The sequence below is a fragment of the Mus pahari genome, chromosome 10 (assembly GCF_900095145.1).
Source record: "Mus pahari chromosome 10, PAHARI_EIJ_v1.1, whole genome shotgun sequence".
In the NCBI taxonomy this organism is placed as follows: Eukaryota; Metazoa; Chordata; class Mammalia; order Rodentia; family Muridae; genus Mus; species Mus pahari.
Genome location: NC_034599.1, coordinates 16,829,784 through 16,841,804, shown reverse-complemented (window position 1 = coordinate 16,841,804; position 12,021 = coordinate 16,829,784). Strand labels below are relative to the sequence as shown.

General features: G+C 49.2%; 1 protein-coding gene across 16 annotated transcripts in view; it reads right to left on the bottom strand.

Moving 5' to 3' along the window:
* Positions 1–12,021, bottom strand: part of Dnm2 (dynamin 2) — an 82,614-nt gene that overhangs the window by 20,609 nt on the left and 49,984 nt on the right. For 6 of the 16 annotated variants that reach the window (XM_029543514.1, XM_029543512.1, XM_021206988.1 and 3 more), the window contains exons 8-12: positions 10,870–11,005; positions 9,319–9,386; positions 7,127–7,265; positions 6,243–6,329; positions 1,411–1,481 (exon numbers count right to left, since the gene is read on the bottom strand). In XM_029543514.1, the coding sequence (XP_029399374.1) occupies positions 1,411–1,481; positions 6,243–6,329; positions 7,127–7,265; positions 9,319–9,386; positions 10,870–11,005 (501 nt within the window). Of the gene's footprint in view, positions 1–206; positions 237–1,410; positions 1,482–6,242; positions 6,330–7,126; positions 7,266–8,622; positions 8,762–9,318; positions 9,387–10,869; positions 11,006–12,021 lie in introns of all 16 variants that reach the window. The other 10 variants (XM_021206992.1, XM_029543513.1, XM_021206986.1 and 7 more) reach the window with 3 other exon arrangements.

The following is a 12,021-nucleotide window of genomic DNA, read 5'->3' as shown; positions in this document are numbered from 1 at the left end:
TACTCCCCATCTGTGTGCCCTAGATGGCAGGCTCTATGGTGTCTTACCCAGAGTCCTCTTCACAAGGCCTGGCTGGGGCCCTGGTTGAGAGAATGGCTGTTGTAATTCAAGGGCTTCTGGAACATCCCCCACAGGTTTGAGGCTCCCCAGGGAGGACACCCCGGGTCACACACCAGGGAAAAAGGCACACAGCAGGCAATACCCACCCTGTGACCAGCTCCTCAGTATAGAAACAGCTGGGTAAGTGGGAAGGCCCCGGAATCCAGAGAAAGAAGTGGAGTGGTCAAAGGAAAAACAGGAGAGATTGTGAGAAGGAACTGTGGATGAAGTGTGAGAAGCAGACACATTGAGGTGAGGAAACTGATAGCAACCAATGGGGGCCACTCTGCTGCCCATGCACGGCTGGGAGAGCAGGGCTTAAAGAGGCTGCCTTCCCCAGCCCCCGATGCAGCCCACCCCAGAGAAGAAATCACCTCACCCAGCTAAGGGCCCTAGGCTACATGTGCTCAGGGAGGGCTTCTGATCAATCATTCATTCATTCATCTACCATGTGCCCACTCAGAACACATGTTCCATAAGTTCTGCCCAGAGACAATAGACAGTTCAAGCCTTGTGCCCAGCAGGCCCTCCCACTTAGCAAGTCTCTAAAACCCTAAGGTCAGGCCCCACAGTCACCCTCTGGACTTCCAAGAGCCTTGAGCGGACTGTCTTAACAGTCAGTCTATCTTTACACAGGGACTCCCTGTGGACAGGTGGACCTGGCCTGGATTGTGTACTGCTCCAGCAGGGGACCTGGCACGGAAGTACAGCAGTAGTATAGATGAACACAAGGGTCTGTCTTTTGCTGCCTGATGGAATCCTATTTTCCAAAGCTAAGAAAACCTGCATGAGCCACCAGAACACCCCCGGGGGCACCCAAGTTTGCCCAGCTGGTCCAGAGCCTGTGGCTGACTCAGGACCAATACAATCAGGTGTGGGGTCTTTTGTGTGGTCCTGTGGTCTAACCCAGGGTCTTGTACATGCTAGCCGAGTGCTAACAATGGAGACATCCCACCCCAAGGTTCTGGTTTTGAGTCTACAGTGCATATGTATCTGTGTACAGTGTGTGAAAGGCAGAGCCCGAACTGTGCTCTGACTGTGAAAAGCTCTGAGAAGTCCTGCAGGGTATGAACCTGGCTGGCCTCCTCTTCCCTGAGAATGGCCACAGAGTACACACTTTGTCCCCGAGATGTCCACAGACAACATGCTAGGTGAGGACACTGTGACAAAAGTCAGTTAGCAAAGAAAGCGCAAGGCTCTCTCAAATGGCTCTACCCTTTGCCCAGCATCCCCACCAGATAGATGAACACTCTGGTCTTGGTGCTGGGGTGGGAATAGGTGCTACCCCTCTGACAATGGCTGTATACGTACTTGGCAAATCCAATGAAGTCTTCATGGTTTGTGTTGATGTAGGACTGCTCAATGTCAATCAAAAGAAGAATCTAGAGGAAAGTAGGGGTGTGTGACTATAGTGTACAGAACAGCAAGGTAGGCATAGTACTCTATGTATGTACACACACACACACACACACACACACACACACACACACACACACACACGGCAGAGGGCAGCAGACATAACTGGTGCATCCCCCTGCTCTCCCAGACAGGATGTAGCAGGAAGGCTAAATCACCAGGACAAGGGGAAGGAGGTCTGTAGGTAGAAGAGAGCCACAGGAAGGCTGGGATAAGGGGACAGTGCCTAGTAGCTCAATGTGGTGGGCATGGGTACAGCCTTCTGGGCTGATCACGAGAGGTGCTGCCTTCCTTGAGCCATTGCCTAACCTGTGACCTGCGGCCTAATGTTACTGAGTTATGGAAATGGATTGGAATTCATTCTCTTCTTTCATTGGTAGTGCCATTGTTGGGAGTCAGGATTTATAAATGTTAGGAGAGAGTTTTACCTCCAAGCTGCACCTGAGCCAGCCTCAAATCACAATGCGTATGACTTCAGACTAGCCTTTGGCATCTCATCAGTGCTGCTTTCAAACTCCCAAGCACATGTATGCATGCAAGCACACCCACATGACAACATATGTATATATTATGCAGATACTCTCACAGCTGCATTCTGAGTTCAAGCCAACATGGGTGACGTGTGGCTTTTCTTTCCTTCCTTTTTTTTTTTTTTTTTTGAGACAGGATTTCTCTGTGTAGCCCTGCCTATCCTTGAACTCTGAGATCTGCCTGCCTCTGCCTCCCAAGTGCTGGGATTAATGATGTGCACCAACATGCCTGGCTTATGTGTGGCTCTGTTTTCAAACATACTAATATAAAATTAAGAGTATGGCTGAAAAAAAAAAAAAAAGAGTATGGCTGAGGGCTGGAGAGAGGGCTCAGTGGTTACAAGCATCTGTTGTTCATCCAGAGGCCGCGGGTTCAATTCCCAGTTCCCACATGGTGGCTCCCACCTGTCTCCAACTCTGGTTCCAAGGAATATGATGCTCTCTTCTGGCCTACAAAAGCACCTGATATGCATGTAGCACACACACATTACATGCAGACAAAATATTCATTCCCATAAAAAAATCCATCCATCCATCCATCTATCTTTTTTTTTTTTTTAAAGTTTTATTTATTTATTATATGTAAGTACACTGTAGCTGTCTTCAGACACTCCAGAAGAGGGAGTCAGATCTTGTTATGGATGGTTGTGAGCCACCATGTGGTTGCTGGGATTTTCTGAACTCTGGACCTTCGGAAGAGCAGTCGGGTGCTCTTACCCACGGAGCCATCTCACCAGTCCTCTATCTATCTATCTATCTATCTATCTATCTATCTATCTATCTATCTATCTATCTATCATCTGATATGGACATGGGTCTTCCATGTGTAGCCCTGGCTATACTGGAACTTGCTCTGTACTGTAGACCATATGCCTACATATGGTCCACCTGCTCAAAGATCCACCTGCTTCTGCACTCCTGAGTGCTGGGATCAAAGGTGTGCACCACTATGCTTGGCTAATAAATCTTAAAAAAAAAAAAAAAATGGAACTCAGTACCACACACACTAAAAGCCCAATCACATTTGCAGGTGGCCCAGCAGGTGTGTACATGCCCACACCTGAGACAGCTGCATTCTCAAATCTGGCAGACAAAGATGCCGTTAAGATAGTCCACTGCCAACCTCATTACAGCCCTGTCTGCTAGGATGCTTCTGGTCCTAGATTGCAAAGGCTGAAGTTGCTCCAGGGACTGACTCTACTGACTCAGGCAGCTTTCCACCCTAGTTCCTATTAACAACAGGCCAGGCTTCCTGGCAGAGGGGCTCTGGTTCCCCTGGCAAAAGGTTTCTGCTGGGTCAAGGCCAGATACTCCCTGGTCAGTGTGTCTCTAGCTCCCCAGTGATAACCAAGACAACGTACACAGACCTAGGGGGTTGTTGGGGAGGGCAGGGTGTTGTGCAGAGTCCCTGAAGCTGGCTCTGTAAGGCCTGAACACTGTCTTCCCACAGCTCCGATGTGAAGCCTGGTAGTGTCCACAGTGGATCCCAGGAGCTGTGTGCATAGGAAGAACAGCAGCAGCCTCAGGAGCAGAGATGGAAACCAATCGGAAGTGTTCATGGTTTTGGGGGTATATTATCTTGACTTTCTGCTTGTTTTCTGGGGACAGGGCTTCACAGAGCCCAGGATGACCTCTAATTCATCACATAGCTGAGAAAGACCTTCAACTCCTTATCCTCCTGCCTCCGCCTCCTGAGCAATCTCAAGCGTGCCATCAGTGTAAGGTTCCTGAGGTGCTGGGTATAGAACCCAGGGCTTTGTGTATAACAGAAGTATTCTGCCCTTGTTTTGTTTTGAGACAGTCTCATAACATAACCCAGTCTGTCCAGCCTTGAACTCTTGATGATCTGATTTCAGTCTCTCCATACTGTAATGACAGGCCCCTGCAATCAAACCCATATCTCCTAGGCCATGGGGTGTCTAAGAGGTCTAGTACTAAATGAAGGCTTAAAGTCAAAGGAGCCAGTTTTTACACCATGGTGGGCCCAATATGAACACTTGTAGTAATTTAGATTTAAGCACCTGTAATGAGACCCCATAATTAGATTTATTTTTTTTTTAGATTTATTATTTTTACTCTATATGTATAAGGTCTGCATATATGACCCTTCACATTGTGTGTGACTAGCGTTTGCAACACTAGAAGTATGGGAGCTCCCGGGACTGGAGTCATAGATGATTGTGAGTTAACATGTGTGTGCTGGGAACACAATCTAGGTCCACTAAGTAGGCATAGCTCCAGTTCCCCTCCTGAAGGATTAATGAAAGCCCAGGGTATGGAAGTGCAAGGTTCCAGATACCCCAGTATTCTTCCAGCAGGTAGAGGCAGCTCTAAAACGATACAGTATATTCACAGTAGATAATGTCCCAACAATGGAGAAAGTCAACCACTGCCACCATAGGTGACACATGGCTCTGAACACTGGGCCAGTCATAAGGAGTCTCCTCGAAGCACTATGGAGAATGGCCCTGGCAAAGAAGAGAACACCTCGGTCTTGAGAAAATGAACAAAGATTTAGTTGCATGCATAGAACAATCTAATCTGTAGTTGCACAAAGACATTAATGCCACCTGAACAATCATGGTGGAAGACTTCTCAATGCATCATGGGGAGGCCAGGATACAGGTTGGTGGCCACAGATAATAATAATTCGTTTTTTCCTTTCTCTCTTTTTTGGGAAGGTGGTGGTAGGTGATACAGTCTCATGTAGCCCGGGCTGGTCTTGAACTCAGTTATGTAGTCAAAGGATGACACCGAGTTTCAGATCTTCCTGACTCTGCTCCCAAGTTAGGATGACAATCATGCCTCACCACACCTTGCTGACAGGGTGCTGGAGATGGAAACCAGGGCTTCGCACGCTAGGCAAGTGCTGTACTAGCCATGTCATGGTCCTAGGCCTCAGAATGGATCTGGGGCTGGTAAAATGGCTCAGCAGATAAAGACACTTGCCTTGGAAGCCTGGTGAACTAAGTTTGACACCACCCCACACCACCCCCAGAACTTCTGCATAAAAAGAAGGCAAGAAACCTCCTCAGAGATGTCCTCTGGCCTCCACATGCATGCTGTGGAAAACATACATGAGATTAAACAGCTGCAAACCACCAATCAAAGAAAACACATGGTGGAACTTGTGTCTCTAGCTGCATATGTAGCAGAGGATGGCCTAGTGGGCCATCAATGGGAGGAAAGGCCCTTTGTCTTGTGAAGGTTCTATGCCCCAGTATAGAGGAATGCCAGGGCCAGGAAGCAGGAGTGGGTGGGTTGGCGAGCAGGGGAAGGGGGGAGAGAATAGGGGATTTTCAGAGGAAACTAAGAAAGGGGATAACATTTGAAATGTAAATAAAGAAAATATCTTAAAAAAAAACAAAAACAAAACAAAACAAAAAACCTCACAGTGTAAGCATGTTTGGTACACTCCTTTAATCTCAGCACCTGGGAGGCAGAGGCAGGTGGATTTCTGAGTTCCAGGCCAGCCTGGTCTACAGAGTGAGTTCCAGGACAGCCAGGGCTACACAGAGAAACCCTGTCTCAAAAAACCAAAAAAACAAAAGTAAATAACTAAGTAAGTAAGTAAATAAATAAATGATTATCCTTATCTTATTTAAATGCTAATTTCTCTGTCCCCATATCTGGTGGCAATCTGGACGTGGTACTGTAATGTCTATTCTAAGTATCTCTTGTCTCAGTGTTGTGTGAATACAGCTGTCCGTTTATTCTCTGTTTTCTCAATAAAAGCGGACCTGCCAGTGGCTGAGCCATGGAGAGTATAAGGCCAGACTTCTCACCTCAGCCAGGGGAGGGGTAAAGAAAGCAAGGAGTCTCCGTGATGAGCCACCACGGGAGAGTCTCCGTGAGGAGCCACCACAGGAGCGTCTCCGTGATGAGCCACCACAGGAGAGTCTCCGTGATGAGCCATCACAGAAGCACACTGGAGTAGAGAAAGCCAGCCCAATACCAAGATGCAAGTACCTCGGAGATTATGGCTGGGAGGTAGCCAGATTAGCTTCAAGGATTAGAACAGATTAATAACTACTCAGCTATTGTGTCATAGAGCTTAATTAAGTACATCTTACAGTCGCTGACTAATTTATTTGGAAGGCAGGTTGAGTTAAAGAAGAATATCACTTCACAGAACTAAACTCTCAGAACTTGCTAGACATGAACAGACAAACAGGAAACAAAGAACTGGTACAATACCTGGTCCTTGGTTCTCCCTTCTCGCTCCCTGATGTAGGTGGTGACAATTCGCTCGGTCTCCTCTCGCAGCCGGGGGTAAGAACTCAGCTGGGGAACAAGCAGAAGGGCTGAGCTGACATGGTCTTCGTGGCCAGGCCAGGGGAGCCAGGAGACAAGGGCAGGCCAGTCAGGGGCATGTGGAGTGGGAAAGGCAAGAGGGCGCCGTGCATGCTGAGAGCCGCTTGCAAAGCCAGCGTTTGGAGATGGAAAGTGGCAGAGGGTGAGTGACACTTGCTACCCAAAGGTGCCAGGCAGCCCCCTCCCGCCCAGCACTAGGTGCAGGCAGGACAAACTGACAGCCCTCACTGAGCATTCAAATGAGCATGGTGCCCTGCTGCAGGATAACAGGCCCAGCATCGGGGTCACTGACCTCAGGGAACCCTTTGCTGGAAAGCACCCCCGATCTTTGTGAACCTGGCGACCATGTGGCCGATCCTCAGGCTCCCTCCTTTTTATCTGGGGTACTGAGTGACCCGAGCCACACCGTCCCCAGGAGGGGAAAGATCCTGCTAAATGCACCCTAATGCAGGAACACGCAGGAGGACACAGTGGTGGCAAGGGGTGACATCTAGGAGTGAGAATGGCTTCACAGATGTGACTGTGCTTAGACATGTCAAAGGCTTCCCCACTGGACCCCAAATCTGAGAGGGTGGGATGTGTGTGCTGTACCTCCCCCACTCGGCCTGCCATGCAAAGTTCCAGAGGGCAGCTGGGGTGAGCATAGGTGACCACTGTGCCCAGCAGGGGTCCCCTCTAGGCAGGATTGTCCTGATGCTCAGGGCTGACACCAATGAAGAGATGATAGGTGGGAATTGATGAGGGACAGGAGGAGCAAGACCTGTTACCTTCTCAGCACACTTTTTAATGACCGTGGCTAGCTCCGACACCACCAGGTCTACACACTTCAAACTTGGCTCTTTGAGTTTTACAAGCTGTTTTTTCACGATGGCTTCAAAGGCCATGTCGGGGGTGAAGAGCCCCGTCCTGGTCATGCGGAGGAGGGCGGGACGAGGTTGAGAGACACCCAGGGGTAGTGCAGGCCACACGCACAAATGCACACATAGGATGGGAGAGAAAGAGAGAAAGAGAAGAAAGGAGAATGAGCTGGTTAGTGCATACGCAGAAAAGCCTGCGCCCACATCTGTCCTGGAAGCAGCTTGAGATAAGCAAGGCCTGGGGGAGCACAGGCTGGTCTACAGTTCAAGGCTAAGTGCTACAGGACACTCTCAGCATAGGGCCAAAGGCATGTGAGAAATCTCAAATCATCATGTCTGTGACAAGGGCCCAGAGGGTGTCAATCTGCAACCCCTCTGGGCTTCAGTTTTTGAAATGGTCTTGTAGCACAGGCTAGTCTCCAACTCAGTATATATACTGTGGATGACCTTCCTACTTCCAACTCCTGGATCCAGTTCTGGGATCACAGGTATGAGCCATCACATCTGGTCTATGGGATGCTAAGGATGGAACCCCAAGCTTGTGCAGCCAGCCAAGTGCCCTACAAACTCACCCTACCACTAACCCCAGCCCTTGCTCGGCTGGCTTATGGTGCTCTGTTTCCCACTGGAGAAGCTGAGGAAGCAAACGGGGACTTTGCTCCAGCAGGACAGGCAGCTTAAGCAGAAGCTCTCTGCCGTTTCAGAGCTGACAATGTCGCGGTTGCACAAGCAGACGCCCTCTCCTTCCCCCCAAGCACTCCAGCTGCTTGGCAGGAGAGTGCTGTCCCAGGACACAGTCCTCCCAGAGGAGCCTGGTGGTTTGGGCCAAATGGAGGCAGTTGCCCATGAAGAATGGGCATGAGAGTCCTCACTGAAGACCATGAGAACTGAGTGTGGAGTTACCTGGGAGGGGTGGGGGTGGAACAAGGACAGCACGGGCACAGTGAAGGCTGGCAGAGCCACTGTGGAACCCAAGTAGCTCTGTGAAGCTGGGCACTGAGCTCTCAGTATGCCACCAGTGTTTATATTCTTCCCAGTGCCATGGGAACAGAGAAGTGACCCACTCCAAAGAAGCAGGCATTTGTCATTTGTCAAGGGGACAACAGTGAAGCTTCAGGAGCCTTGGCCTCCAACAGCTGCAGAGGAGCACCCAGTCTGCTTCCCTAGCAAGCGGCAAAGCAACACAGCCAGATGACATCCCCATTCCACCAGATGCATGCTGGGCTTGGTATCAGGATCCCAGGAGACCTGTCACCAGTCTAGCTGGTTCTAAGAAGCCCAGCATTCCCCCAACCCCTCTTGAGTGGGTCCAGACTGACACAGTCCCATCCCTGTAGGAGTCTTGGAAATGAGGTAACCTGGGGCCTGATACCAAGCCTGCGGCCCCACGTCCTCAGGTGTGGTACCTTGCTGGTGCACTGCCTAACTGTACTGATTAGCTCCTGGATAACCAGGTCCACGCATTTCAGACAGGGCTCTTTCAGCTTGACCACCTGCTTTTTCACAATGGCCTCGAACGCCAAATCCGGCGTGAAGAGCCCAGTTCTAAAAACGTCCAGACCCAGTGGGGAAGCAGGGAGAGATAAGTCAGAGAGAAACAAAGGGTGTGGTCAGCCACTTTCTAAGCATGGCTAGGTCCCTGGCAAGGGAAACTATCCCATTAATGCTGGGGGCAGGGGTGGTAGGATACCGGAGAGTCCCCAACTGGGGAGCCCTCAGGGTAACCCAAGGATCTTGGGATGCTAGAGAACAGGGTACACCTCATTGATTGCAATTAGGAGGGGACACCAGGAGGCCCACAAGTGACCCATGATGAAATGGGGCCTGTGGGCATGACTAAAGTCTGGTTCCACCCAACCTCTGATCACTACAGCTTTCACAGAATAAGGTCATGTATCCTAGGGGACACAAGTAGTCAAGAGACCCAGGACAGTCCCAGAGCCATCACACACACTTTCTCTGTCCTTGAAGACTAAGATGTTTATACAGTCCTGAAAACTATTCATGAACCTTTTAAAGGCCTCACTAGCCAGGGACTCAGAAGGTTGGGGGGCCCACATGAATGGACAGGAAGAGAACATGGGGATCCCCATGGAACTTGCCTGACTCCGTGGATGTTCTTAATAGCGTAGCTGATCTCTCTTCGTAGATCTTTCTCATCAAACTCCATCTGAGAAGAAACCCACCACACATGGAGCCGCGCCCAGGCCGCCTCCCGGCAGGACAGTGGACAGCTCTGTTTCTATCCGTGAGTGTATTTCACAAAGATGACGTAGCAGCTCAAACTTACAAACAACTGAAGGTCACAGAGATGGCTCAGTAAGTTAGGGAACCTGCCACTACGCCTGCAGACCTGAGTGCATCTGAGCGTTCTGGACTGCAGAGATGGCTTAGCAGTTAAGAGCACTGGCTGCTTTTACAAAGGACCCAGGTTCAGTTCCCAGCACTCACATAATGGCTCACTATGTTCATAACTCCATTCCCTGGGATCTGGTCGCCTTCTTGTGGTCACTGCAGGCAATTAGGCATGTACATGGTACACACAGCATACATTAGGCAAAATATTCATAAACATAAGTAAAAAACTAAACTTTCCAGCCAGCAGACCTTACCTACTGGTAACATTCCAGGTAGGTGAGACATCCTGTCTAAGAAGATGAGGCTAAGCCAGCCTGCAGTTCTCATGGCAGCCGGATGCTTGCCACCTATGTATGGAGCTCTGGGCCTACCCACAACAGAGCAAACTGGATGTGCTGATACTCACTCGCCTGTAATCCTACCATACGAGGATCAGAGGGTCAAGATCAAGCATGACTACACAGCCAACATGGGTTACAATGAGACCTTGCTTTAAAAGTAAGTGCATAGTGGCTGGGTGGCAGAGGCAGTGCACACCTTTAATCTCAGCACGCAGGAGGCACAGGCAAGCAGTCTCTAGGTTCGAGGCCAGCCTGGTCTACAGAGTGAGTTCCAGGACAGCCAAGGCTACACAGAGAAACCAATGAGGGGACACTGCAGGCTGTTCTCTGATCTCCACCCCGGCACGCATGCACCTATGAGGTGAGAGCCACGGCCTGAGAGGAAAAGGACACAAAGACAGTTTGCTTTACTTTTCTGCTTGGATTTTGTTTCAGTTTTTGAGACAGGGTCTTTTGCAGGCCATGTTATCTGCAAACTCAGTCTCCTCCTGCCTCAACTCACACAACTCTGCAGTTACTGCGGTAAGCCTAGCATTGTGCAAGGTTTTTAAAGTTACATTTGTGTGTGTTGTCAGTGCATATTTATAGGAGGGCTGTGTGTGGAGGTCAAAGGACAACCTGCAGTTGGTTGTGTGCTTCTGCCTGCAGATCAAACTGAGGCTGTCGGGCAGAGCAGAGGGTACCCAACCTGCGGGCTGTCTCGCTGGCCCTCATGTATCTTTCTTCCTCCACCAGTGGAAGAAACATGGACTTTCCTACTGTTGGGCTCAGAGCTTCTAAGTTATGTGATCTGGGAAGACAGAGACCATGGGGACATGTCCTTCAGACCAAGTTGCTGACAACAGCTCTGACACGATACAGGAACTCGTGACATCATGGTTTGGAAGAAATTTTAAGGCCAAGACAGAGACTAAGCATGAGGGTGTCTGACTCAACTCCAGACTGAGCACCTACCTTTACCAGCTCAAAAGGAAAGCGCTCATGAAAGATGCGATTGATGCGGGCTCCTCCAGACAACTCCAGTGTGTCTACTTGATCTCCTGAGCCTTCAATTCGCTTCTCAAAGTCCACTCCAAACTGCTGAACCATCCTTCAAGAAAGAAAAGGCAAAAGGTCAAGACAGAGTTTTCTGCACAGCCCTGTAATTACATAAATCAAGAGATAAGCTCTGCTCCTTACAAAGGTTTTAGGTTACGTTTATTTATTGGAGTGAGGCACACCACAGTTTTATAAGTGGGGCCAGAGGGAACTTATGGGAATCAGTTCTCTCCTGTCACCAGGTGCGTCTTGGGAATGAAACTCAGGCTATCTTGGCAGCAAGCCTGTTTACCCGCTGAGCCACCTTGTCAGTCCTGTGGCTCACTTTCATGGGATTGTTGTATCTGAAGACAGGTATTGCTGTGTAACCACAACTGGCTTTCAACTACAGACCCTCTGTCTAGGCTTTCCACGCTAGCATTACAGGCATGTATGCTACTGTGTTTGCCCATTTTTCTTCCCTTTTAAATATCACTGTTTAACAGCCAATGTGTAAAGTATTAAAGCTACTTTGGCAAGTGCTGGACACTATCCTGGCTGTTCTCAAGAACTCAGTAGATCTGTTAATGCTAAAATTCTAGATGGAATTCTGAGGTCCCAACTATGCAGTCCTTCCCCAGGGCTCAACTTGGATGGATGGCTGTCAAGACAGCTGCTCCAGATCAGCCAAGGAGCACCTGTACTTTCCACTACCTCTCTACCTTGGTCCCACAGGCGCGCCACCATGGCAGGCTGGGAAATCTTGACTAAATGGCTCTGCACTGTGAGGCTCAGCTCACATCTGAGCAGAGCGGTCCAACAGAGTGAGCACCAGAGAGCCTGGCAACCACAAAAGGCAGCACATCAACAGCTCATGTAACCAGAAAAGAAAAGGAAAAGGAAAAGGAAAAGGAAAAGGAAAAGGAAAAGGAAAAGGAAAAGGAAAAGGAAAAGGAAAAGGAAAAGGAAAAGGAAAAGGAAAAGATAAAGGAAAAGGAAAAGGAAAAGGAAAAAAGAAAAAGAGAAAAAGGAAAAGAAAAAGAAAAAGAAAAAGAAAAAGAAAAAGAAAAAGAAAAAGAAAAAGAAAAA